This window comes from Bombina bombina, chromosome 4, assembly GCF_027579735.1.
Source record: "Bombina bombina isolate aBomBom1 chromosome 4, aBomBom1.pri, whole genome shotgun sequence".
Lineage (NCBI taxonomy): Eukaryota > Metazoa > Chordata > Amphibia > Anura > Bombinatoridae > Bombina > Bombina bombina.
In genome coordinates this window covers 495,004,207-495,026,589 of record NC_069502.1, presented here as the reverse complement: position 1 = coordinate 495,026,589, position 22,383 = coordinate 495,004,207, and the positions used below count along the sequence as shown (strand labels likewise).

At 36.8% G+C, this 22,383-nt stretch overlaps 1 protein-coding gene across 1 annotated transcript in view; it reads left to right on the top strand.

The window, feature by feature from the left end:
- Positions 1-22,383, top strand: part of LOC128656482 (dystonin-like) — a 958,955-nt gene that overhangs the window by 884,329 nt on the left and 52,243 nt on the right. The window contains 10 exon segments of the mRNA XM_053710402.1: positions 6,008-6,211; positions 8,927-9,158; positions 9,419-9,645; positions 10,952-11,074; positions 11,174-11,275; positions 12,620-12,721; positions 12,814-12,987; positions 13,626-13,781; positions 15,030-15,227; positions 16,356-16,484. Coding sequence (XP_053566377.1) covers positions 6,008-6,211; positions 8,927-9,158; positions 9,419-9,645; positions 10,952-11,074; positions 11,174-11,275; positions 12,620-12,721; positions 12,814-12,987; positions 13,626-13,781; positions 15,030-15,227; positions 16,356-16,484 — 1,647 coding nt within the window.

Sequence of the window (22,383 nt, the reverse complement as noted above, 5' to 3'; positions counted from 1 at the left end):
TTCTAATAAATGTATTAACCCCTAAAGCTAAGTCTAACCCTAACACTAACACCCCCCTAAGTTAAATATAATTTTTATCTAACGAAATAAATTAACTCTTATTAAATAAATGATTCCTATTTAAAGCTAAATACTTACCTGTAAAATAAATCCTAATATAGCTACAATATAAATTACATTTATATTATAGCTATTTTAGGATTAATATTTATTTTACAGGCAACTTTGTAATTATTTTAACCAGGTACAATAGCTATTAAATAGTTAAGAACTATTTAATAGTTACCTAGTTAAAATAATTAAAAATTTACCTGTAAAATAAATCCTAACCTAAGATATAATTAAACCTAACACTACCCTATCAATAAAATAATTAAATAAACTACCTACAATTACCTACAATTAACCTAACACTACACTATCAATAAATTAATTAAACACAATTGCTACAAATAAATACAATTAAATAAACTATCTAAAGTACAAAAAATAAAAAAGAACTAAGTTACAGAAAATAAAAAAATATTTACAAACATAAGAAAAATATTACAACAATTTTAAACTAATTACACCTACTCTAAGCCCCCTAATAAAATAACAAAGACCCCCAAAATAAAAAATTCCCTACCCTATTCTAAAATACAAAAATTACAAGCTCTTTTACCTTACCAGCCCTGAACAGGGCCCTTTGCGGGGCATGCCCCAAGAATTGCAGCTCTTTTGCCTGTAAAAAAAAACATACAATACCCCCCCCCCCAACATTACAACCCACCACCCACATACCCCTAATCTAACCCAAACCCCCTTAAATAAACCTAACACTAATCCCCTGAAGATCTTCCTACCTTGTCTTCACCATCCAGGTATCACCGATCCGTCCTGGCTCCAAGATCTTCATCCAACCCAAGCGGGGGTTGGCGATCCATAATCCGGTGCTCCAAAGTCTTCCTCCTATCCGGCAAGAAGAGGACATCCGGACCGGCAAACATCTTCTCCAAGCGGCATCTTCTATGTTCTTCCATCCGATGACGACCGGCTCCATCTTGAAGACCTCCAGCGCGGATCCATCCTCTTCTTCCGACGACTAGACGACGAATGACGGTTTCCTTTAAGGGACGTCATCCAAGATGGCGTCCCTCGAATTCCGATTGGCTGATAGGATTCTATCAGCCAATCGGAATTAAGGTAGGAATATTCTGATTGGCTGATGGAATCAGCCAATCAGAATCAAGTTCAATCCGATTGGCTGATCCAATCAGCCAATCAGATTGAGCTCGCATTCTATTGGCTGATCGGAAACAGCCAATAGAATGCGAGCTCAATCTGATTGGCTGATTGGATCAGCCAATCGGATTGAATTTGATTCTGATTGGCTGATTCCATCAGCCAATCAGAAAATTCCTACCTTAATTCCGATTGGCTGATAGAATCCTATCAGCCAATCGGAATTCGAGGGACGCCATCTTGGATGACGTCCCTTAAAGGAACCGTCATTCGTCGTCTAGTCGTCGGAAGAAGAGGATGGATCCGCGCTGGAGGTCTTCAAGATGGAGCCGGTCGTCATCGGATGGAAGAACATAGAAGATGCCGCTTGGAGAAGATGTTTGCCGGTCCGGATGTCCTCTTCTTGCCGGATAGGAGGAAGACTTTGGAGCACCGGATTATGGATCGCCAACCCCCGCTTGGGTTGGATGAAGATCTTGGAGCCAGGACGGATCGGTGATACCTGGATGGTGAAGACAAGGTAGGAAGATCTTCAGGGGATTAGTGTGAGGTTTATTTAAGGGGGTTTGGGTTAGATTAGGGGTATGTGGGTGGTGGGTTGTAATGTTGGGGGGGGGGGTATTGTATGTTTTTTTTTACAGGCAAAAGAGCTGCAATTCTTGGGGCATGCCCCGCAAAGGGCCCTGTTCAGGGCTGGTAAGGTAAAAGAGCTTGTAATTTTTGTATTTTAGAATAGGATAGGGAATTTTTTATTTTGGGGGTCTTTGTTATTTTATTAGGGGGCTTAGAGTAGGTGTAATTAGTTTAAAATTGTTGTAATATTTTTCTTATGTTTGTAAATATTTTTTTATTTTCTGTAACTTAGTTCTTTTTTATTTTTTGTACTTTAGATAGTTTATTTAATTGTATTTATTTGTAGGAATTGTGTTTAATTAATTTATTGATAGTGTAGTGTTAGGTTAATTGTAGGTAATTGTAGGTAGTTTATTTAATTATTTTATTGATAGGGTAGTGTTAGGTTTAATTATATCTTAGGTTAGGATTTATTTTACAGGTAAATTTTTAATTATTTTAACTAGGTAACTATTAAATAGTTCTTAACTATTTAATAGCTATTGTACCTGGTTAAAATAATTACAAAGTTGCCTGTAAAATAAATATTAATCCTAAAATAGCTATAATATAAATGTAATTTATATTGTAGCTATATTAGGATTTATTTTACAGGTAAGTATTTAGCTTTAAATAGGAATCATTTATTTAATAAGAGTTAATTTATTTCGTTAGATAAAAATTATATTTAACTTAGGGGGGTGTTAGTGTTAGGGTTAGACTTAGCTTTAGGGGTTAATACATTTATTAGAATAGCGTTTAGCTCCGGTCGGCAGATTAGGGGTTAATAATTGAAGGTAGGTGTCGGCGATGTTAGGGAGGGCAGATTAGGGGTTAATACTATTTATGATAGGGTTAGTGAGGCGGATTAGGGGTTAATACATTTATTATAGTAGCGCTCAGGTCCGCTCGGCAGATTAGGGGTTAATAAGTGTAGGTAGGTGTCGGCGACGTTGTGGGGGGCAGATTAGGGGTTAATAAATATAACATAGGGGTCGGCGATGTTAGGGCAGCAGATTAGGGGTACATAGGGATAACGTAGGTGGCGGCGGTTTTACGGAGCGGCAGATTAGGGGTTAAAAGTGTAATGCAGGGGGTCAGCGATAGCGGGGGCGGCAGATTAGGGTTAATAAGTGTAAGGTTAGGGGTGTTTAGACTCGGGGTACATGTTAGAGTGTTAGGTGCAGACGTAGGAAGTGTTTCCCCATAGGAAACAATGGGGCTGCGTTAGGAGCTGAACGCTGCTTTTTTGCAGGTGTTAGGTTTTTTTTCAGCTCAAACAGCCCCATTGTTTCCTATGGGAGAATCGTGCACGAGCACGTTTTTGAGGCCCGGCCGCGTCCGTAAGCAACTCTGGTATCGAGAGTTGCATTTGCGGTAAATATGCTCTACGCTCCTTTTTTGGAGCCTAACGCAGCATTTGTTTGAACTCTCGATACCAGAGTTAAATTTATGGTGCGGCCAGAAAAAAACCCGCGGAGCGTTAACAGCCCTTTTACCGCCGAACTCTAAATCTAGGCCACAGACTTCTGTTATATGGAAGTGTGTGTGTTGTAACTCGTTTACTTTTCACCTGGTGCTTATAAGTAGTTCCTGGTTAGATTTACTGGGTTTTATTTCTCAATACCAAATAAACAGATTGCCATAATAATAGAAATTGTCATTTCCTAAACAGATTAAATCTTTGCATAGTTCCCTGATTGTATTACCAGCATGGAGCTAGCAAGGGTTCTTCCTTTTAACAGCATTATTTGCCTTTTTTTCAAGAAAGCACAATACAAGGATAAATCCTGATTTAAATTCTGCCTCACAGGAATTGTTGATATGTGAAAAATGGCTGTTGTGTTGGGGTAAATGTTCTTCAGACACAGGATCACAGTGCAAACAAGTAATGATTAGACCCCCCCCCCCCCAAGTGCATGTGAGCTCCCTCAACAAATTACACTAACAGTCCGTGGGACCCTATAGTACCAGGAAGGGTATGACAAAAATCAGCTTTTCCCCGGATCTCAATAATGGGATAATACTCACACTTCTCCATCCATGTGTTTCCTCCCTTACATGGTAATATTTCATGCATGGACAAACTAAAGGGACATGAGACACTTTGAGATTGTAATATAAAATGTTTAAAGGGCCATAATAGCTGAAACATGACATGCTGTAATCTGTTAGAGCATGTCATTTTACGACTATCGACCCTGCCCTACTGTGTGTTTAACCCCTCTAAAAAGATCTAAAAGATTTGAGCATGTCATTTTTTGACTATTATGTAATAAAAACACTTTGCAATATACAATCACTATTTATTTTGGTCCATTTTCCTGTAATTAGCTCTGAAAATTGAGATTTCCAGTCCAGTTCTGCAAATTGTAATGCATATTCAGATGTCACAAGCCTAACAGTGCTACATATCTGCCCCTAGTTTGCATCAGCAGGGATGATCATATAAGGAACTGCAAAACAACTAAAAATTTGCTTTCAAAATATTTATTCAAGTAACAAGTCCAACATTTCTCCTCCAAATAAGAAGAGTGGTGGATGGAGTTTGACTATTGAAAAACAATTGTAGAAAATGCATTCAAAACTAAGTTTGGTCTGCAGTTTGAACTTCAGTTTAAAGGGAAATGAAACCCAAAATGTTTCTTTCATGATTCAGATAAAGAATACAATTTTAAACAACTTTCTATTTTACTTCCTTCTCTTGTTATCCTTTGCTGAAAGGTTTATCTAGAAAAACACAGGAGCAGCAAAGAACCTAGGTTCTAGCTGCTGATTGGTGGCTTCATATATATACCGATTGCCATTGGCTCACCCATGTTTTCAGTCAGCAACCAGTATTCCATTGCTGCTCATTCAACAAAGCAGACTAAGAGAACAAAAAGAAAATTTGATAATAGGAGTAAATTAGAAATTAGAAAAAAATTGAGTTTCATATCCCTTTAAGGCTGCAGTTTGCACTTCTATTTCTAACTGGAATGGGAAAGCCCACAGCTTTCAGAATAGATTTACAAGAAAATAGGACAAGATAAAAATAAGTGTATTGCAGATTTGTTTTTTACTACCTATAAATATTCTATATTACACAATATCTCACAGTGTTTTAATATATATATATATATATATATATATATATATATATATATATATATATATAAATATATATAGGTCAAAGTATATGTTATAAAATGCCTTTTGGTATACTTTTGTTCATGTGGGGATGGGGGAATATCTTGTTGCATGTTACTCGGCTAAGTCATTGAAAACAGCCCCATTTTGGTGGTAGATTAACAGTGTGTGTTTAGTAGCATTGTACAGGGTCAGTTTTAACCAGTATATCCTTCAAATTTCTCAAACAACTGTAATCAGCCCTCAGAGATTACTGATAGTGGAAATGTAATGATGGATTAGAGTGAAACATTTTCTTATATTGCAACCTGATTGGGCATTACTAGGTGCAAATGTAGTGATAAATCTTAATCTATCCTCAAGCAATGATAATTAAGTCATGTGATAGTGTTTATAGTTGCTCAAGTTGTCACTTCAGAGTATGGCTGTTATAGGCCCCATAGTTCCTGGTACACTTCATATGGTTTTTTTTTTTCAAGATGGTTTCATGTGCACACTGTGGCATTTGCTTACATGCGCTTTCCATTTTTTTGGACATATTTTCTACATAGTTGAAGAATTTTTCTCTATTTACTGCGTTTGACGATTTTATAAATTTCTAAAGAAGGGGAAAGTTTGTCCCCTGAAACAACAGAATACATTTAGCACATGTTTACCAAACCTGAGTGCAGATTAGTGTTTGGAATTCTAAAGAAGTGTAAGGTGGTTTCCGTTATTTCATAGTATATATGTGTATATTTTATATATATATATATATATATATATATATATATATATATACGGTATATACACTTTACATATTTCCTCCCTAGTGCCAGAGCAGTGCTTCTTTGACTGATGAAGTAGCAGAGGATTGACTCGATATTTATATATATTTATATTCACAAATGAACATTATGCATGTTGCAATACACGTACATGCTATAATTTCTAGAGGATTTGTTTGATGTATGTTGCCAGCTGGATAGCTTTAGTACAACCATCAGATGTGAAGAGGAATGTAGAATTAAAACATTATTATTACATTTGTATTATGTTATAGCAACTCCGTGAGCTGATTGCTGAACACAAGCCTCATATCGATAAGATGAACAAAACTGGGCCTCAGCTCCTGGAACTCAGCCCTGAAGAAGGATTTTTCATCCAGGAGAAATATGTGTCAGCTGATGCTCTTTATAGTGAAATCAAGGAAGTTGTCAAGAAACGGGCTGTTGCCTTAGATGAGGCAATTTCTCAGTCAGCACAGGTATTTTTTTTAAGTTTGCAGTTAAAATGACTTAATGTCATCGTAAACTGCAGTCTTTGTTATTCTTTCCATTAATGTTTCACCTTAGAAAAGGTCATACTAAGTACTAAAAGGTTTATATTTAAACAGCATCTTTTCCATTGAAAACTCAATTGTGCTTAGCCATCTGTATATTCCATTGCCATGGAGAGACTGCTTTGGCTGTGTATACTTCCATATGCAAATGTTTATATATTTCCACAGTTATCAATTAAATTTTTTTTATTTTAGTGTCTCCAACTGGTCTTTAAAAAGATTGTAACAGCTCAAAATAGGTTACTACCTTAAAATATCAGTTCTCCAGTTTTATTTAATTTTGACTAGGATGGCAAAGATTTTTTTACATTTTTAATGAAGTACATATGTACCTGGTCACCCATACTCATGGAGCCATAATCAGCTGTGAAGAAATAAAAAGAAGTAATAAGAAGTGAATACAGCGCCAACAAGAGGCCAAGGGATAAATATACTCACAGAGAGATAAAAGAAGATTATTTAATGAACCATGTTAAAAAGCATCAGTAATAAAAGCATCAGTAATAAAAGACTATATATAAAAAATGTAAAAAGCACATATAAATAAAATTACAAATACAGGAATATCTTACAGAAGCGGCTCAAAGGGCCAAAGCTGATAATTACAATAAAAACAGAGGTAATAACAGGTGATCAGTGTGAGTGGTACACCAGAATAAGAGTGTATACTAATAAAACAGAATTAGCCTAAGTACAACTGTAGCAAGTGCATCAAGCAAAAAACTAATAAACAATAATACAAACAATAGTGTTCAAAATTAGTGTTACAAAAATAGTGTTCCAAAAAGTAGAAAAATGCACTGCAGTGCAAAAAAAAGGGGGGTAGCAAAATAATTGTATAGATACAATCAAATAGTGAGTGAGTGCAAATGGATATAAAAATGCTAGCTACTTAATCCAGTGAGGTTAAGATATAATTAAATAAAATACACAATATGCAATAACATAAAAAATAAAATACACAATATGCAATAACATAAAAAATAAAAAATAAAATATAAAATATAATCCAAAAAAGTGTTCAAAAAGTTGATCAACAAATGTTAGTGAAGAACAAAATAAGTCAATCAAAACTAAAAAATGGAAAAAATGGGTGATGAAAAGCAAGGTGAAAGTGAGGAAATTGATTCCTTCCAATGTTAGTTACTTTAACAGATCCAAATTCCTGAGTGTGGTTGCTGAAGTAGCTGATTGGATCCTAGCACCTGTCAGCTGCTCCTATGGTATCCTAAAAAGTGTCCCTGTAAAAAAAGAAATTCACAACATAGTGTATCCAATATGAGAATGAAGTAAAGATTAAAGTAATGCTTACCAATATGTCAACGCGTTTCTACCCTCAAAAAAGGGCCTTTCTCAAGACTCAAGAGTCTTGAGAAAGGCCCTTTTTTGAGGGCAGAAACGCGTTGACATATTGGTAAGCATTACTTTAATCTTTACTTCATTCTCATATTGGATACACTATGTTGTGAATTTCTTTTTTTACAGGGACACTTTTTAGGATACCATAGGAGCAGCTGACAGGTGCTAGGATCCAATCAGCTACTTCAGCAACCACACTCAGGAATTTGGATCTGTTAAAGTAACTAACATTGGAAGGAATCAATTTCCTCACTTTCACCTTGCTTTTCATCACCCATTTTTTCCATTTTTTAGTTTTGATTGACTTATTTTTGTTCTTCACTAACATTTGTTGATCAACTTTTTGAACACTTTTTTGGATTATATTTTATATTTTATTTTTTATTTTTTATGTTATTGCATATTGTGTATTTTTATTTTTTATGTTATTGCATATTGTGTATTTTATTTAATTATATCTTAACCTCACTGGATTAAGTAGCTAGCATTTTTATATCCATTTGCACTCACTCACTATTTGATTGTATCTATACAATTATTTTGCTACCCCCCTTTTTTTGCACTGCAGTGCATTTTTCTACTTTTTGGAACACTATTTTTGAAACACTATTTTTGAACACTATTGTTTGTACTATTGTTTATTAGTTTTTTGCTTGATGCACTTGTTATAGTTGTACTTAGGCTATTTCTGTTTTATCAGTATACACTCTTATTCTGGTGTACCACTCACACTGATCACCTGTTATTACCTCTGTTTTTATTGTAATTATCAGCTTTGGCGCTTTGAGCCGCTTCTGTAAGATATTCCTGTATTTGTAATTTTATTTATATGTGCTTTTTACATTTTTTATATATAGTCTTTTATTACTGATGCTTTTTAACATGGTTCATTAAATAATCTTCTTTTATCTCTCTGTGAGTATATTTATCCCTTGGCCTCTTGTTGGCGCTGTATTCACTTCTTACTACTTGTGCATATTTTTTGGAGGTTGGTTAGGATCTCTGTTTGGATACAGCTTGGGGATTACCTTAGCGCTTGTACACACACCCTTTTTCACTAAAGAAATAAAAAGAATCTGCTCACCTATGTGAGTGCTGATATATAGAGCTATGAAATAATAATGAAAATATTTTGCTCAACTAAGAGTGATATCTGTAAGAAAAAGAAATGCAGCATGATGGGTTATAGTCACTTGGTGTTCAGCTATGTTAGGGACGATAACACAAAATATATGCCAATAATTAACAAAGTTAACACTTTCTATTTTTGTGACTAATAAGTTCCATGACAAGATCGACCCAACACTTGAAAGCCTACAACGCATTGCTGAACGCTTAAGGCAGCCTCCTTCAATCTCTGCCGAGTGTGAAAAAATCAGAGAGCAGATAAGTGAAAATAAGAATGTTTCTGTGGAGCTTGAAAAGCTTCAACCTGTCTATGAAACTCTAAAGATGCGAGGTGAAGAAATGATTGCTCGGTCAGAAGGTGCTGATAAAGATATCTCAGCTAAAGGTAATTAATTGTGCTTAATTCAAATTATTATTTCTTCTGACTGAACCATAAATTGGATAATTGGACATTTATGATCTATACTCTTTTATCATTTGAAGCCAAACCAACATTTGGTATGTTTTATTTTTTTCTTAGAAATAATGTCATGGAATTTTATAAGGCTTAAGGGCATTTGAACCACCAAAAATGTATCACTTGACCAATTCATAATCTTTATTAATTGTACATATTGATGTTTATAAATTATTTCTTTTCTTAAGCTGTCCAAGATAAGCTTGACCAAATGGTATTTATCTGGGAGGATATCCAAGCTTTGACAGAGGAAAGAGAAGCCCAGTTGCTGGATGTCATGGAATTGGCTGACAAGTTCTGGTGTGATCATATTGCTTTGCTAGCCACCATTAAAGATACTCAGGACTTCATTAGAGAATATGAAGAGCCAGGAGTTGACCCATCTGTAGTAAAGCAACAACAAGAGGCAGCAGAGGTGAGGCAAGAGTCATACTAGATACTAGTGATATAAATAATAAGCAATACATTTACATGTAATGGCTTTATATTTAAATTATGTATTTATTGCATACAAGAACACTACTTTTGGTGGTTATGTCTTGACTCAAGACATTCTGGGCCCCATTTACAAAGAATGAGGGCTGTTCCTGGAAGTTGTGATATCCCTTCCATAGAAAGTAATAGAGTTTGCTGGACAGTTAAACTTCACAACGGAAAACAAAGTTAGCAGGTAGCGCACTTTAAAAATTAAACACTGCAGCCAATACAGGGAGATCTGTGTTCTAAAATGATAGAGAATACGCCAAGATCTGGCAGAGAACTTTTAGCGACACCCATGGAAGGTCACTGTTCAGCCCACTATCAGTGGCGGGGAACTAATATTACAAAAAGAATAATATGATTTGAATTTCACTGGATTTGTTTATATCAGCATTGTAGTTGTATTATGATTTCTACTGAGTGCCTTTGAAAAATACTAACAGTGACCTGATAGTACTGGCAACATTTTTACAGAATCTCGCAGGCCCAGAGACCTTTACGTAATTTGTCTCTATCTTTAAAGGGACATTGCAAGCCAATATCTGCTAATAACAAATACAATGTACGTAGGCTAAAATAGGAAACATATTTGTTAAGGCGAATCATGTTTAATAAATGAACATATAAAAGTATTTTAGAATGTTTCCCAAGATTGTCTCACAGTTTGCTCTTTTTGGGTCAGTTGTTTTACTGTTTTGCTGGCAAATAGTTGCTAGAGAAGTTATAGCGATCCCGTTGAAACCACTTAAGTGCAGTGTACGCATCAGTCAATGTCTTTCAATTTCACATTTTACAGATTGCATATAAGTATCAGGAGACTAATTAAGCCTATCCACAATATATTCTTAATTAATCCTTAGGCTAATTACATATGCATATTACAGACTTCCATGAATTAATTTACTGTATTTGTCATCAAATCTTTAGCTTTTTCTCCTCATATTTAGGTTGTTTTTACAACTGTGTACCAGTTTTGTGTAAACATGACATGATGAACAATGATATGTTTATAGTTCTGACACAACAGACCATTGGTTAGGAGAAAATCACACAAGAACTTAAGGCAAAAACTGCACTAATAATATATATTGTCAATGAGTTATTTTCCATCACAACAGCAATATCAGTTTCAGATGGCAGATACACCTTGAATGACATTTCCCAATATGATTTGGAACTTTGATAAAGTTGCAACCTCAGCTGACTGAAATGGCAATAACTATTTAAATGCTTTATTTTAGGTAATAAGAGAAGAAATTGATGGGTTACAAGAAGAACTGGATATTGTCATTAACCTTGGATCTGAACTCACTGTCGCTTGTGGGGAACCAGACAAACCTGTTGTGAATAAGAATATAGACGAGGTACAAAACTGATAGAAAGCTTACATTTTCTTACCGTATTAAAGAGTAACATGGCTGTTTTAGCAGGTTTTGGTAAAATGAATATTATTTTAATTTCAGCTAAGTTCTGCCTGGGAGGCTGTCAACAAAGCATGGAAAGAGCGAGTCGACAAGCTTGATGAAGCAATGCAGGCCGCTGTCCAGTATCAGGATGGCCTTCAGGTACATTTTCTTGGCATGCATATCTATTATATTCTATTACATATTAGTCTTGTATCCAAACTAATTTTGATCCCTGGTAACATCTAGTTTAAATCAACATTTTCAATATGTGCTTAAAAGAACTAAAACATTTTGATACTCTTCTATTCTATATTGTCATGTCTAAAAGATACAATAAAAAGGAGGTTGTCAGAACATTTGGTTTTCACTTCTTTGTTGCATAAAATAAATCTCACTGAGTATTCCTGTCATCATTTTTTAATAGATTTTAATTTGACTTCTAGTGCATTGTGGTTTGTTTTCCCCACCACATTAAATATGATGCCAACTTCTGGAACAATGTGAGCGTAACCGCCCATATTGTAATGATGACTAATGATTCTGTTTGAATTATACACTTTTATATGAGAAATTTGTATTGTATACTGCGTCTGTTTCCCCTTACTGCTACTAACCCGCATTACCCACATTTCAGCCTGCTGTCTAAAGACCCATTTCTGATTTTATAATCGAACTTTCCCTTTAATGCCATCTGTTCTGGAATACACGGTAACATTCAGTTACACCCCTTGTTTCAATTCATATTAACTTAAATGATATATAGTACACAATGCAATTATATCCTGGCTACTGCTAAATTATAGAAACAGAATATGAATTACTGCAGTCATTTTTGAAAATGAAACAAGTTTCCTGATAAGCTTATGACATTTCATTGTTTTAGTGATCTACTGCAGATTTTTATGTGAAGAAAACTGAAATAAATTTATATGGAAAGGTATTTGATTTTTCTCTGTGACAGATGAAATGTGTTTTCTACTCCTAACGTTATGTGTGTTCTGGTGTAGACATTCAATCCATCATCATTACAAACTCTTAGACAAGGTTTGTTAAGGTGTTGATGGCTGCAAGGGGTTCTCTATTTTTGACCTAACCTGTTGCAAGTTATGTGACTATTCTTAAAATGCAAACATTAGAATAATAAATATATAGAATGGAACTAGAAGTGCTGAAATGTGAATGCCGAGGAAGATACCATGACATAGAAGTAGAGAGGAGAATGAGCTGAACAAGGAGTATATCGCTGATGGAAGAATGGGATACAATATAATAATAGATTGAGGAGTCACAGTAAGATGGGCAATAAGAAGGATAATAAGTAGAATTAATTTTAAAGAAAGAGTTAAGACTGGAACTGGAGAGATGGGCATGACAAACAAATTAGGAAACAATTAATAGACTGAATATGGAAGGATGGACATTATTTAACATGAGAAATAATAATGTGTGTGTGTCTGTGTATCTCTTTGTGTCTTATTTGCCTATTTTTGCGTTATCTTTTAGACCCTCTTTGACTGTGTTGACATTGCCACAGGAAGAATCGAGAGCTTGAATCCCATAGGAACAGACTTGGAAACAGTTAAACAACAAATTGTAGAGCTAAAGGTAAATATATACAGGATGTTATATATTTTTTATTTTTTGTTCTTTGTCAAAAACTTCTTTGGCTTACATTAGACTCATGCTTTTTGCCCTAGGAATTTAAGACAGGGGCTTACCAACAACAAATAGAAATGGAAAGGCTAAATCACCAGAAGGAATTGTTGTTAAAAAAGGTGACAGACAAAGCCGATAAGCAAGCTCTTGAAGATCCTATGACAGAACTAAAACAATTATGGAAATCCCTAGAGGAAAAAATTGTCAACAGACAGGTAAGAACTTAGTTATACATCATGTCAGTTACTAGATTCATAGTCATTTAAGATGTCATCTGTGCAATTTAGGGATGAAACGATAGATCGATAGATAGATAGATAGATAATTAGATAGATAGATATAGTTTGATTACTCTACTACTTGACCACTATTTATTAATAGTGTAACAGTATTTTTGCTAAAAGTACAAATTATGATACAGTTTATAGGATCAAATTAAAATTATTGAAGAGAGGAATTGATCTTTCAAAACCGCTAGGGTTTCCTCTTCGACTCTCTTGACTCTAGTATCTTCTTAGACTATAAATTTGTGTTCATCACCTAGTAAAAACATTTAGCTGGGCCTCAGAAGGATAATACATATTATAACCAATTTATTTCTATATTTTAACACTTTCAAAGATTTATACTAGGGTAACTTTCAAAAAGTATTATTTCTGATTTAAAAAGAAAAAAAAAACAGCTTTTAACAATCAAATGCTATGAGTTAGAGTAACATAAATAGCATCTATAACATAAATTTGTAATTTGCAGAAAAGAGAGAATCGGAGATGCTTGGGAAGTTATATTTTAGATATGTTTTTATTGTCTAAATGGAAACCTAACGTTATGCTTGTTTTTCCTTTTGCTTCAGCACAAACTAGAAGGTGCGCTTTTGGCGCTTGGTCCATTCCAGCACGCTTTGGACGAGCTGCTAACATGGATGACGAACACGGAGGAACTGCTCAATGAACAGAAACTCATAGAAGGAGATCCTAAAGCTATTGAGATAGAATTGGCAAAACTTCATGTATGTAGTTATCTTTACACAGTGAAAACCCTCTGTCAAAAAAATGCTAGAAAAAGAAATATATGATAAATTTTTTGTAATTGCCTGAAAGTATCAATAAAACCGAAACATCCATATAGATACTGTACAATATAGTCAGGCACATTTATATAACTTGTCACAAAAATGAAATGTGTCTACTAAAATGTACTGCATACTAACATGAAGATTTATATGCATAGACAGACACAGACTGATAGCCATTATTGAGCACATACACGTTTACATATGAATATACCTCTGTACACACATTTACATATTTAAAGAGAATTACCTGAAAACAAAGGCATACAGATAATTCTGCATATACATACACATGTACAGTATAAAACTATATGTGCCCATTGTGTTGTTGCTATCCTAGTTCCTTTGTCTCACTATAGATTTTCATCCTGTTTTACCTCATGTTCTGTAGTAATGTTAATTAAAGTGTCATGTTACTTTAAAGGGACATGAAACCCAAATGAATTATTTCATGATTTAGAAAGAGCATGCAATTTAAACAACTTTCTCTTGATATCCTTTGTTGAAAAGCATATTTAAATAGGTTCAGTATCTGCTGATTGGTGGCTGCACATAGATGCCGCATTCGATTGGCTCACCCATGTGCATTGTTGTTTCTTTGACAAAGGATATCTAAAGAATTAAGCAAATTAGTTAATAGATGTCAGTTGGAATGTTGTTTAAGATTGTGTTCTCTATCTGAATCATGAAAAAAATATTTTGGGTTTCATGTCCCTTTAATCCCGATTCATTTTGGGCCTGGTAATTCTCTACCTGTCATCTATATGGCATATAGACAAATTATTTTGCCTGTCAAAAGTTTTGGTATTTTTACATCTACACATCTACCACCCGCCACTCCTTTTTCATCTGGCTCTAAAATATTTTACCATTATTATGAATAAATAGAAATATACACCTGAAATGGCAACTTAAAGCGTATGATGCTTTGTTAACTTTGCCTTTGGGTTCCTCATAACAAGTTTGATAATATATGAAGATTTTGGAGCATGTGGCTTCATATGGATGTAACAATGGCTCATAATTTATTACTGTTTTGTTATCCTGTAATATGTTCATGAAGTTATAAAGAAGACGGCCACACAAAACCATCAGGGGGACCATAAATGACCCCCCCCCCCGTGCCAGACCTATGTTCAATATAAATAATGCCTTGTGTTTTAATCACAATATTTATCAATACAGGTTCTTCAAAACGATGTGCTAGCTCATAAGTCCACTGTTGAGACTGTTTAAAATGGCTGGAAATGATCTATAGAATCAAGTGCTGGTGAGGAAGCAAGCAATCTACACGCCAGACTAGAAGCTTTAAACCAGCGTTGGCTTAATGTTTTAGAAAAAACAGAACAAAGGAGAAAGCAACTGGACAGTGCGCTATTCCAGGTTAAAATTATTTACATTATTATTACATTTAATCTCCCTTTTTTTTCTCTGTACAAAAAGCTAAAAAAAAACCATGTCATTATCTATGTATCATTGCCAAAATAGGCGATTTTGTATTAATCACTGTAATCATACATTTTAAATCATATCATACATTGAGATTAATTCCTTTTTTTCTAAAGAACTGCTGTATTGTGACTCACTTTATTCTTAGTTAGCTTTGTATTTTTGCCAGTCTAGGATTTTTAGATTTAGGATTAAAAGGACACTAAACCCAATTTTTTTTCTCTCATGATTCAGATAGAGCATGCAATTTTAGGCAACTTTCTAATTTACTCCTATTATCAATTTGTCTACATTCTCTTGCTATCTTTATTTAAAAAGCAGGCATGTAAAGCTTAGGAACCTGCCTATTTTAAGTTCAGCACCCTTGATAGTGCTTGCTTATTGGTTACTACATTCAGCCAACCAATAAGCAAGCATAACCCAGGTTCTGAACCAAAAATGGGTTGGCTCCTAAGCTTTACATTCCTGCTTTCTTTTAATAAAGATAGCAAGAGAATGAAGAAAAATTGATAATAGGAGTAAATTAGAAAGTTGCTTAAAATCGCATACTCTATCTGAATCATGAAAGAAAAATCTTGTATTTAGTATCCATTTAACATTATTTTTAAAATCAATGGTGCCATATATAAGCTATTTGATAGGCCTACATAGCAATGTAATCATTTGTCGAGGACTATTTTCAGACTTCCAATTTTCAAAAGCAAATGCTTGTAGCGTTTTACTAGTATGTTAAAAAGTTACAATACATGGGGAATTTTAGTTCATATGTCAATTTGAAGTTTACTCAATTTACTCATTTAGGTTATAATTTTTTTTTTCCTTTTTTGAATTTGTTTAAACAGTGAATTATCTAGTTTTATAGAAATAGATTTTCTTACTACACATTTCTATCTTACACAAATTTCTGTATTTTCACAATGTCCAGACATGGTTTAAATAGAACTTAATCTATATTATACTATTTTGGGAGTATACATTGCTACACTTAACTTGGAAACTAAGGACTGTAAAACATTATGCTACTGACAGTTGTTTAGTAAAGTTATGTGCTCTGTAATGCAGGCTCAAGGTTTCCATAGTGAAATTGAAGAAATGCATCAATGGCTGACAGATACTGAGCGTCAATTATTGGCTTCAAAACCAGTTGGAGGTTTACCAGAAACAGCCAGAGAGCAACTAAACTCCCATCTGGTAAGTGTCTGACTGAATTGACTTAAAGGGATACGAAACCGAAAAAAAGTATTTTTTGATTTAGCGAGTACAATTTTAGAAAAAGTTTCCAATTTACTTTTATTATCAAATTTGCTTTGTTCTCATGGTGTTCTTTGTTAAAGAGATACATAAGAAGGTATCTGGTGCACAACATTGCAGGAAATAGTGCTGCTATCTAGTGTTCTTGCAAATGGATAACATTATTGCAAAACTGCTGCCATATAGTGCTCCAGATATGTGCGGGCTCCTGAGCTTTATTGAACAAAAGACAATAAAAGAACAAAAAAATGATAATAGAAGTAAATTATTGTTGTTTAAAATTGCATGCTCTGGCCCCTATTTATGAAAGTCTGGCGGACCTGATCCGACAGTGCGGATCAGGTCCGCCAGACCTCGCTGAATACGGCGAGCAATACGCTCACCGTATTCAGCATTGCACCAGCAGCTCACAAGAGCTGCTAGTGCAACGCCGCCCCCTGCTGACTCGCAACCAATCGGCCGCCTGCAAGGGGGTGTGAACCAACCCGATCGTACTCGATCGGGTTGATTTCCGGCGATGTCTGTCCGCCTGCTCAGAGCAGGTGGACAGGTTATGGAGCAGTGGTCTTTGTGACCGCTGCTTCATAACTGCTGTTTCTGGCGAGCCTGCAGGCTCGCCAGAAACACGGGGTATCAAGCTCCATACGGAGCCTGATACATATGCCCCTTAGTCTGAATCATGAAATAAAAATGTGAGGTTTTATCTCCCTTTAAGAACTCCACGTGTTGAATGAACTGTAAAAGTAGTGCAACTGTTGTGCTCGTGCTTTTAGCAGTTTTCCATGGAAAGTGACAGGTTTTATGATCATTTTATACCATAAGGCTGTTTGTTACATCATTATAATCTGTTGCTGTTCGATGTAGTTTGCTGGATAGATAATAATGCTTTCTTCTGTTATGTGTGATCAGTCCACGGGTCATCATTACTTCTGGGATATAACTCCTCCCCAACAGGAAATGCAAGAGGATTCACCCAGCAGAGCTGCATATAGCTCCTCCCCTCTACGTCACTCCCAGTCATTCTCTTGCACCCAACGACTAGATAGGATGTGTAAGAGGACTATGGTGATTATTCTTAGTTTTTATGACTTCAATCAAAAGTTTGTTATTTTACAATGACACCGGAGTGTGTTATTGCCTCTCTGGCAGAGTTTGAAGAAGAATCTACCAGAGTTTTACTATGATTTTAGCCGGAGTAGTTAAGATCATATTGCTGTTCTCGGCCATCTGAGGAGAGGTAAAAACTTCAGATCAGGGGACAGCGGGCAGATGAATCTGCATAGAGGTATGTAGCAGTTTTTATTTTCTGACAATGGAATTGATGAGAAAATCCTGCCATACCGATATAATGTCATGTATGTATACTTTGCACTTCAGTATTCTGGGAATGGTACTTCACTGGAATTACTCTGTAAAAAGTACATAAGAATTTTTTTATATGTATTGATTATGTTGAACGTTTTTGCTGGAATGTAGAATCGTTTACATTTAGTGAGGTACTGAGTGAATAAATGTTTGGGCTATTTTTCCACTTGGCAGTTGCTTATTCTAATTATGACAGTTTCGTTTCTCCCTCACTGCTGTGTGTGAGGGGGAGGGGCCGTTTTTGGCGCTCTTTGCTACGCATCAAAATTTCCAGTCAGTTGCTCATTGTATTTCCTGCATGATCCGGTTCATCTCTACAGAACTCAGGGGTCTTCAAAACTTCTTTTGAGGGAGGTAGATTCTCTCAGCAGAGCTTTGAGAATTATATATTGACTGTGATAAAAAACGTTACTCTGTAATTTAATTAATTTTGCTCTTGCTAATGGGAAACCTTTGCTAAGTTGTGTTGTTTACAAGGATTGATGCTATAACTGTTTTTCAAGTTTATTATTTCAACTGTCATTATTCGTTTAGTGTTTCTTTGAGGCACAGTACGTTTTTATTAAATAAAATTGTAGCCAAGTTGCAAGTTTATTTGCTAGTGTGTTGAACATGTCTGATTCAGAGGAAGATACCTGTGTCATTTGTTCCAATGCCAAGGTGGAGCCCAATAGAAATTTATGTACTAACTGTATTGATGCTACTTTAAATAAAAGCCAATCTGTACAAATTGAACAAATTTCACCTAACAGCGAGGGGAGAGTTATGCCGACTAACTCGCCTCACGTGTCAGTACCTGCATCTCCCGCTCGGGAGGTGCGTGATATTGTGGCGCCCAGTACATCTGGGCGGCCATTACAGATAACATTACAAGATATGGCTACTGTTATGACTGAAGTTTTGGCTAAATTACCAGAACTAAGAGGCAAGCGTGATCACTCTGGGGTGAGAACAGAGTGCGCTGATGATACTAGGGCCATGTCTGATACTGCGTCACAGCTTGCAGAGCATGAGGACGGAGAGCTTCATTCTGTGGGTGACGGTTCTGATCCAAACAGATTGGATTCAGATATTTCAAATTTTAAATTTAAATTGGAGAACCTCCGTGTATTACTAGGGGAGGTTTTAGCGGCTCTGAATGATTGTAACACAGTTGCAATACCAGAGAAAATGTGTAGGTTGGATAAATATTTTGCGGTACCCGGGACGGCGAGTACTGATGTTTTTCCTATACCTAAGAGACTTACTGAAATTGTTACTAAGGAGTGGGATAGACCCGGTGTGCCGTTCTCACCCCCTCCAATATTTAGAAAAATGTTTCCAATAGACGCCACCACACGGGACTTATGGCAAACGGTCCCTAAGGTTGGAGGGAGCAGTTCTACCTTAGCTAAGCGTACCACTATCCCGGTTGAGGATAGCTGTGCTTTTTCAGATCCAATGGATAAAAAACTAGAGGGTTACCTTAAGAAAATGTTTGTTCAACAAGGTTTTATATTGCAACCCCTTGCATGCATCGCGCCGGTCACGGCTGCTGCAGCATTCTGGATTGAATCTCTGGAAGAGAACATTAGTTCAGCTACGCTGGACGAGATTACGGACAGGTTTAGAGTCCTTAAAACTAGCTAATTCTTTCATTTCGGAATGCCGTAGTACATTTAACCAAACTTACGGCTAAGAATTCAGGATTCGCCATTCAGGCACGCAGAGCACTGTGGCTAAAATCCTGGTCAGCTGATGTTACTTCTAAATCTAAATTGCTTAATATACCTTTCAAGGGACAGACCTTATTCGGGCCCGGGTTGAAGGAGATTATCGCTGACATTACAGGAGGTAAAGGCCATGCCCTGCCTCAGGACAAAGCCAAAGCTAAGACTAGACAATCTAATTTTCGTTCCTTTCGTAATTTCAAAGCAGGAGCAGCATCAACTTCCTCTGCACCAAAACAGGAAGGAGCTGTTGCTCGTTACAGACAAGGCTGGAGACCTAATCAGTCCTGGAACAAGGGCAAGCAGGCCAGGTAAACCTGCTGCTGCCCCTAAGACAGCATGAATCGAGGGCCCCCGATCCGGGACCGGATCTGGTGGGGGGCAGACTTTCTCTCTTCGCCCAGGCTTGGGCAAGAGATGTTCAGGATCCCTGGGCGCTAGAGATCATATCTCAGGGATACCTTCTGGACTTCAAATTCTCTCCCCCAAGAGGGAGATTTCATCTGTCAAGGTTGTCAACAAACCAAATAAGAAAGAGGCGTTTCTACGCTGCGTACAAGATCTTTTATTAATGGGAGTGATCCATCCGGTTCCGTGGTCGGAAAAGGACAAGGGGGTTTTACTCAAATCTGTTTGTAGTTCCCAAAAAAGAGGGAACTTTCAGGCCAATCTTGGATTTAAAGATCCTAAACAAATTCCTAAGAGTTCCATCGTTCAAAATGGAAAACTATTCGGACAATTTTACCCATGATCCAAAAAGGTCAGTACATGACCACAGTGGATTTAAAGGATGCTTACCTTCACATACCGATTCACAAGGATCATTACCGGTATCTAAGGTTTGCCTTTCTAGACAGGCATTACCAATTTGTAGCTCTTCCATTCGGATTGGCTACGGCTCCAAGAATCTTCACAAAGGTTCTGGGTACTCTTCTAGCGGTCCCTAAGACCGCGAGGAATTTCGGTTAGCTCCATACCTGGACGACATTCTGATACAAGCTCCAAGCTTTCAAACTGCCAAGTCTCATACAGAGTTAGTACTGGCATTTCTAAGGTCGCATGGATGGAAGGTGAACGAAAAGAAGAGTTCTCTCTTTCCACTCACAAGAGTTCCCTTCTTGGGGGACTCTGATAGATTCTGTAGAAATGAAGATTTACCTGACAGAAGACAGGTTAACAAAGCTTCAAAATGTATGCCGTGTCCTTCATTCCATTCAACACCCGTCAGTAGCTCAATGCATGGAGGTGATCGGCTTAATGGTAGCGGCAATGGACATAGTACCTTTTGCTCGCCTACATCTCAGACCTCTGCAATTGTGCATGCTAAGACAGTGGAATGGGGATTACTCAGATTTGTCCCCTACTCTGAATCTGGATCAAGAGACCAGAAATTCTCTTCTATGGTGGCTTTATCGGCCACATCTATCCAGGGGGATGCCATTCAGCAGGCCAGACTGGACAATTGTAACAACAGACGCCAGCCTACTAGGTTGGGGCGCTGTCTGGATTTCTCTGAAGGCTCAGGGTTTATGGAATCAGGAGGAGAGCCTCCTTCCAATAAACATTCTGGAATTGAGAGCAGTTCTCAATGCCCTTCTGGCTTGGCCCAGAGTTAACAACTCGGGGGTTCATCAGGTTTCAGTCGGACAACATCACGACTGTAGCTTACATCAACCATCAGGGAGGGACAAGGAGCTCCCTAGCAATGATGGAAGTATCAAAGATAATTCGCTGGGCAGAGTCTCACTCTTGCCACCTGTCAGCAATCCCACATCCCGGGAGTGGAGAACTGGGAGGCGGATTTCTTGAGTCGTCAGACTTTTCATCCGGGGGGAGTGGGAACTTCATCCGGAGGTCTTTGCCCAAATACTTCGACGTTGGGGCAAACCAGAGATAGATCTCATGGCGTCTCGTCAGAACGCCAAACTTCTCGCTACGGGTCCAGATCCAGGGATCCTGGGAGCGGTTCTGATAGATGCTTTGACAGCACCTTGGACCTTCGGGATGGCTTATGTGTTCCACCCTTCCCGATGCTTCCTCGATTGATTGCCAGAATCAAACAGGAGAGAGCATCAGTGATTCTAATAGCGCCTGCATGGCCACTCAGGAATTGGTATGCAGATCTAGTGGACATGTCATCCTGTCCACCTTGGTCTCTACCTCTAAAACAGGGACCTTCTGATTCAGGGTCCATTCAAACATCAAAATCTAACTTCTCTGAAGCTGACTGCTTGGAAATTGAACGTTTGATTTTATCAAAACGTGGGTTTTTCTGAGTCGGTTATTGATACCCTGATACAGGCTAGGAAGCCTGTTACCAGAAGGATTTACCATAAGATATGGCGTAAAATACCTATCCTGGTGCGAATCCAAAGGTTACTCTTGGAGTAAGGTTAGGATTCCTAGGATATTGTCCTTTCTACAAGAAGGTTTAGAAAAGGGTTTATCGGCTAGTTCATTAAAGGGACAGATCTCAGCTCTGTCCATTTTGTTGCACAAGCGTCTGTCAGAAATTCCAGACGTCCAGGGCTTTTTGTCAAGCTTTAGCTAGGATCAAGCCTGTGTTTAAAACTGTTGCTCCGCCATGGAGTTTAAACCTGGTTCTTAACGTTTTTACAAGGAGTTCCGTTTGAACCCCTTCATTCCATTGATATAAAGTTGTTATCTTGGAAAGTTCTATTTTTATAACGGCTATTCTTCGGCTCGGAGAGTCTCTGAGTTATCAGCCCTACATTGTGATTCTCCTTATTTGATTTTTCATTCAG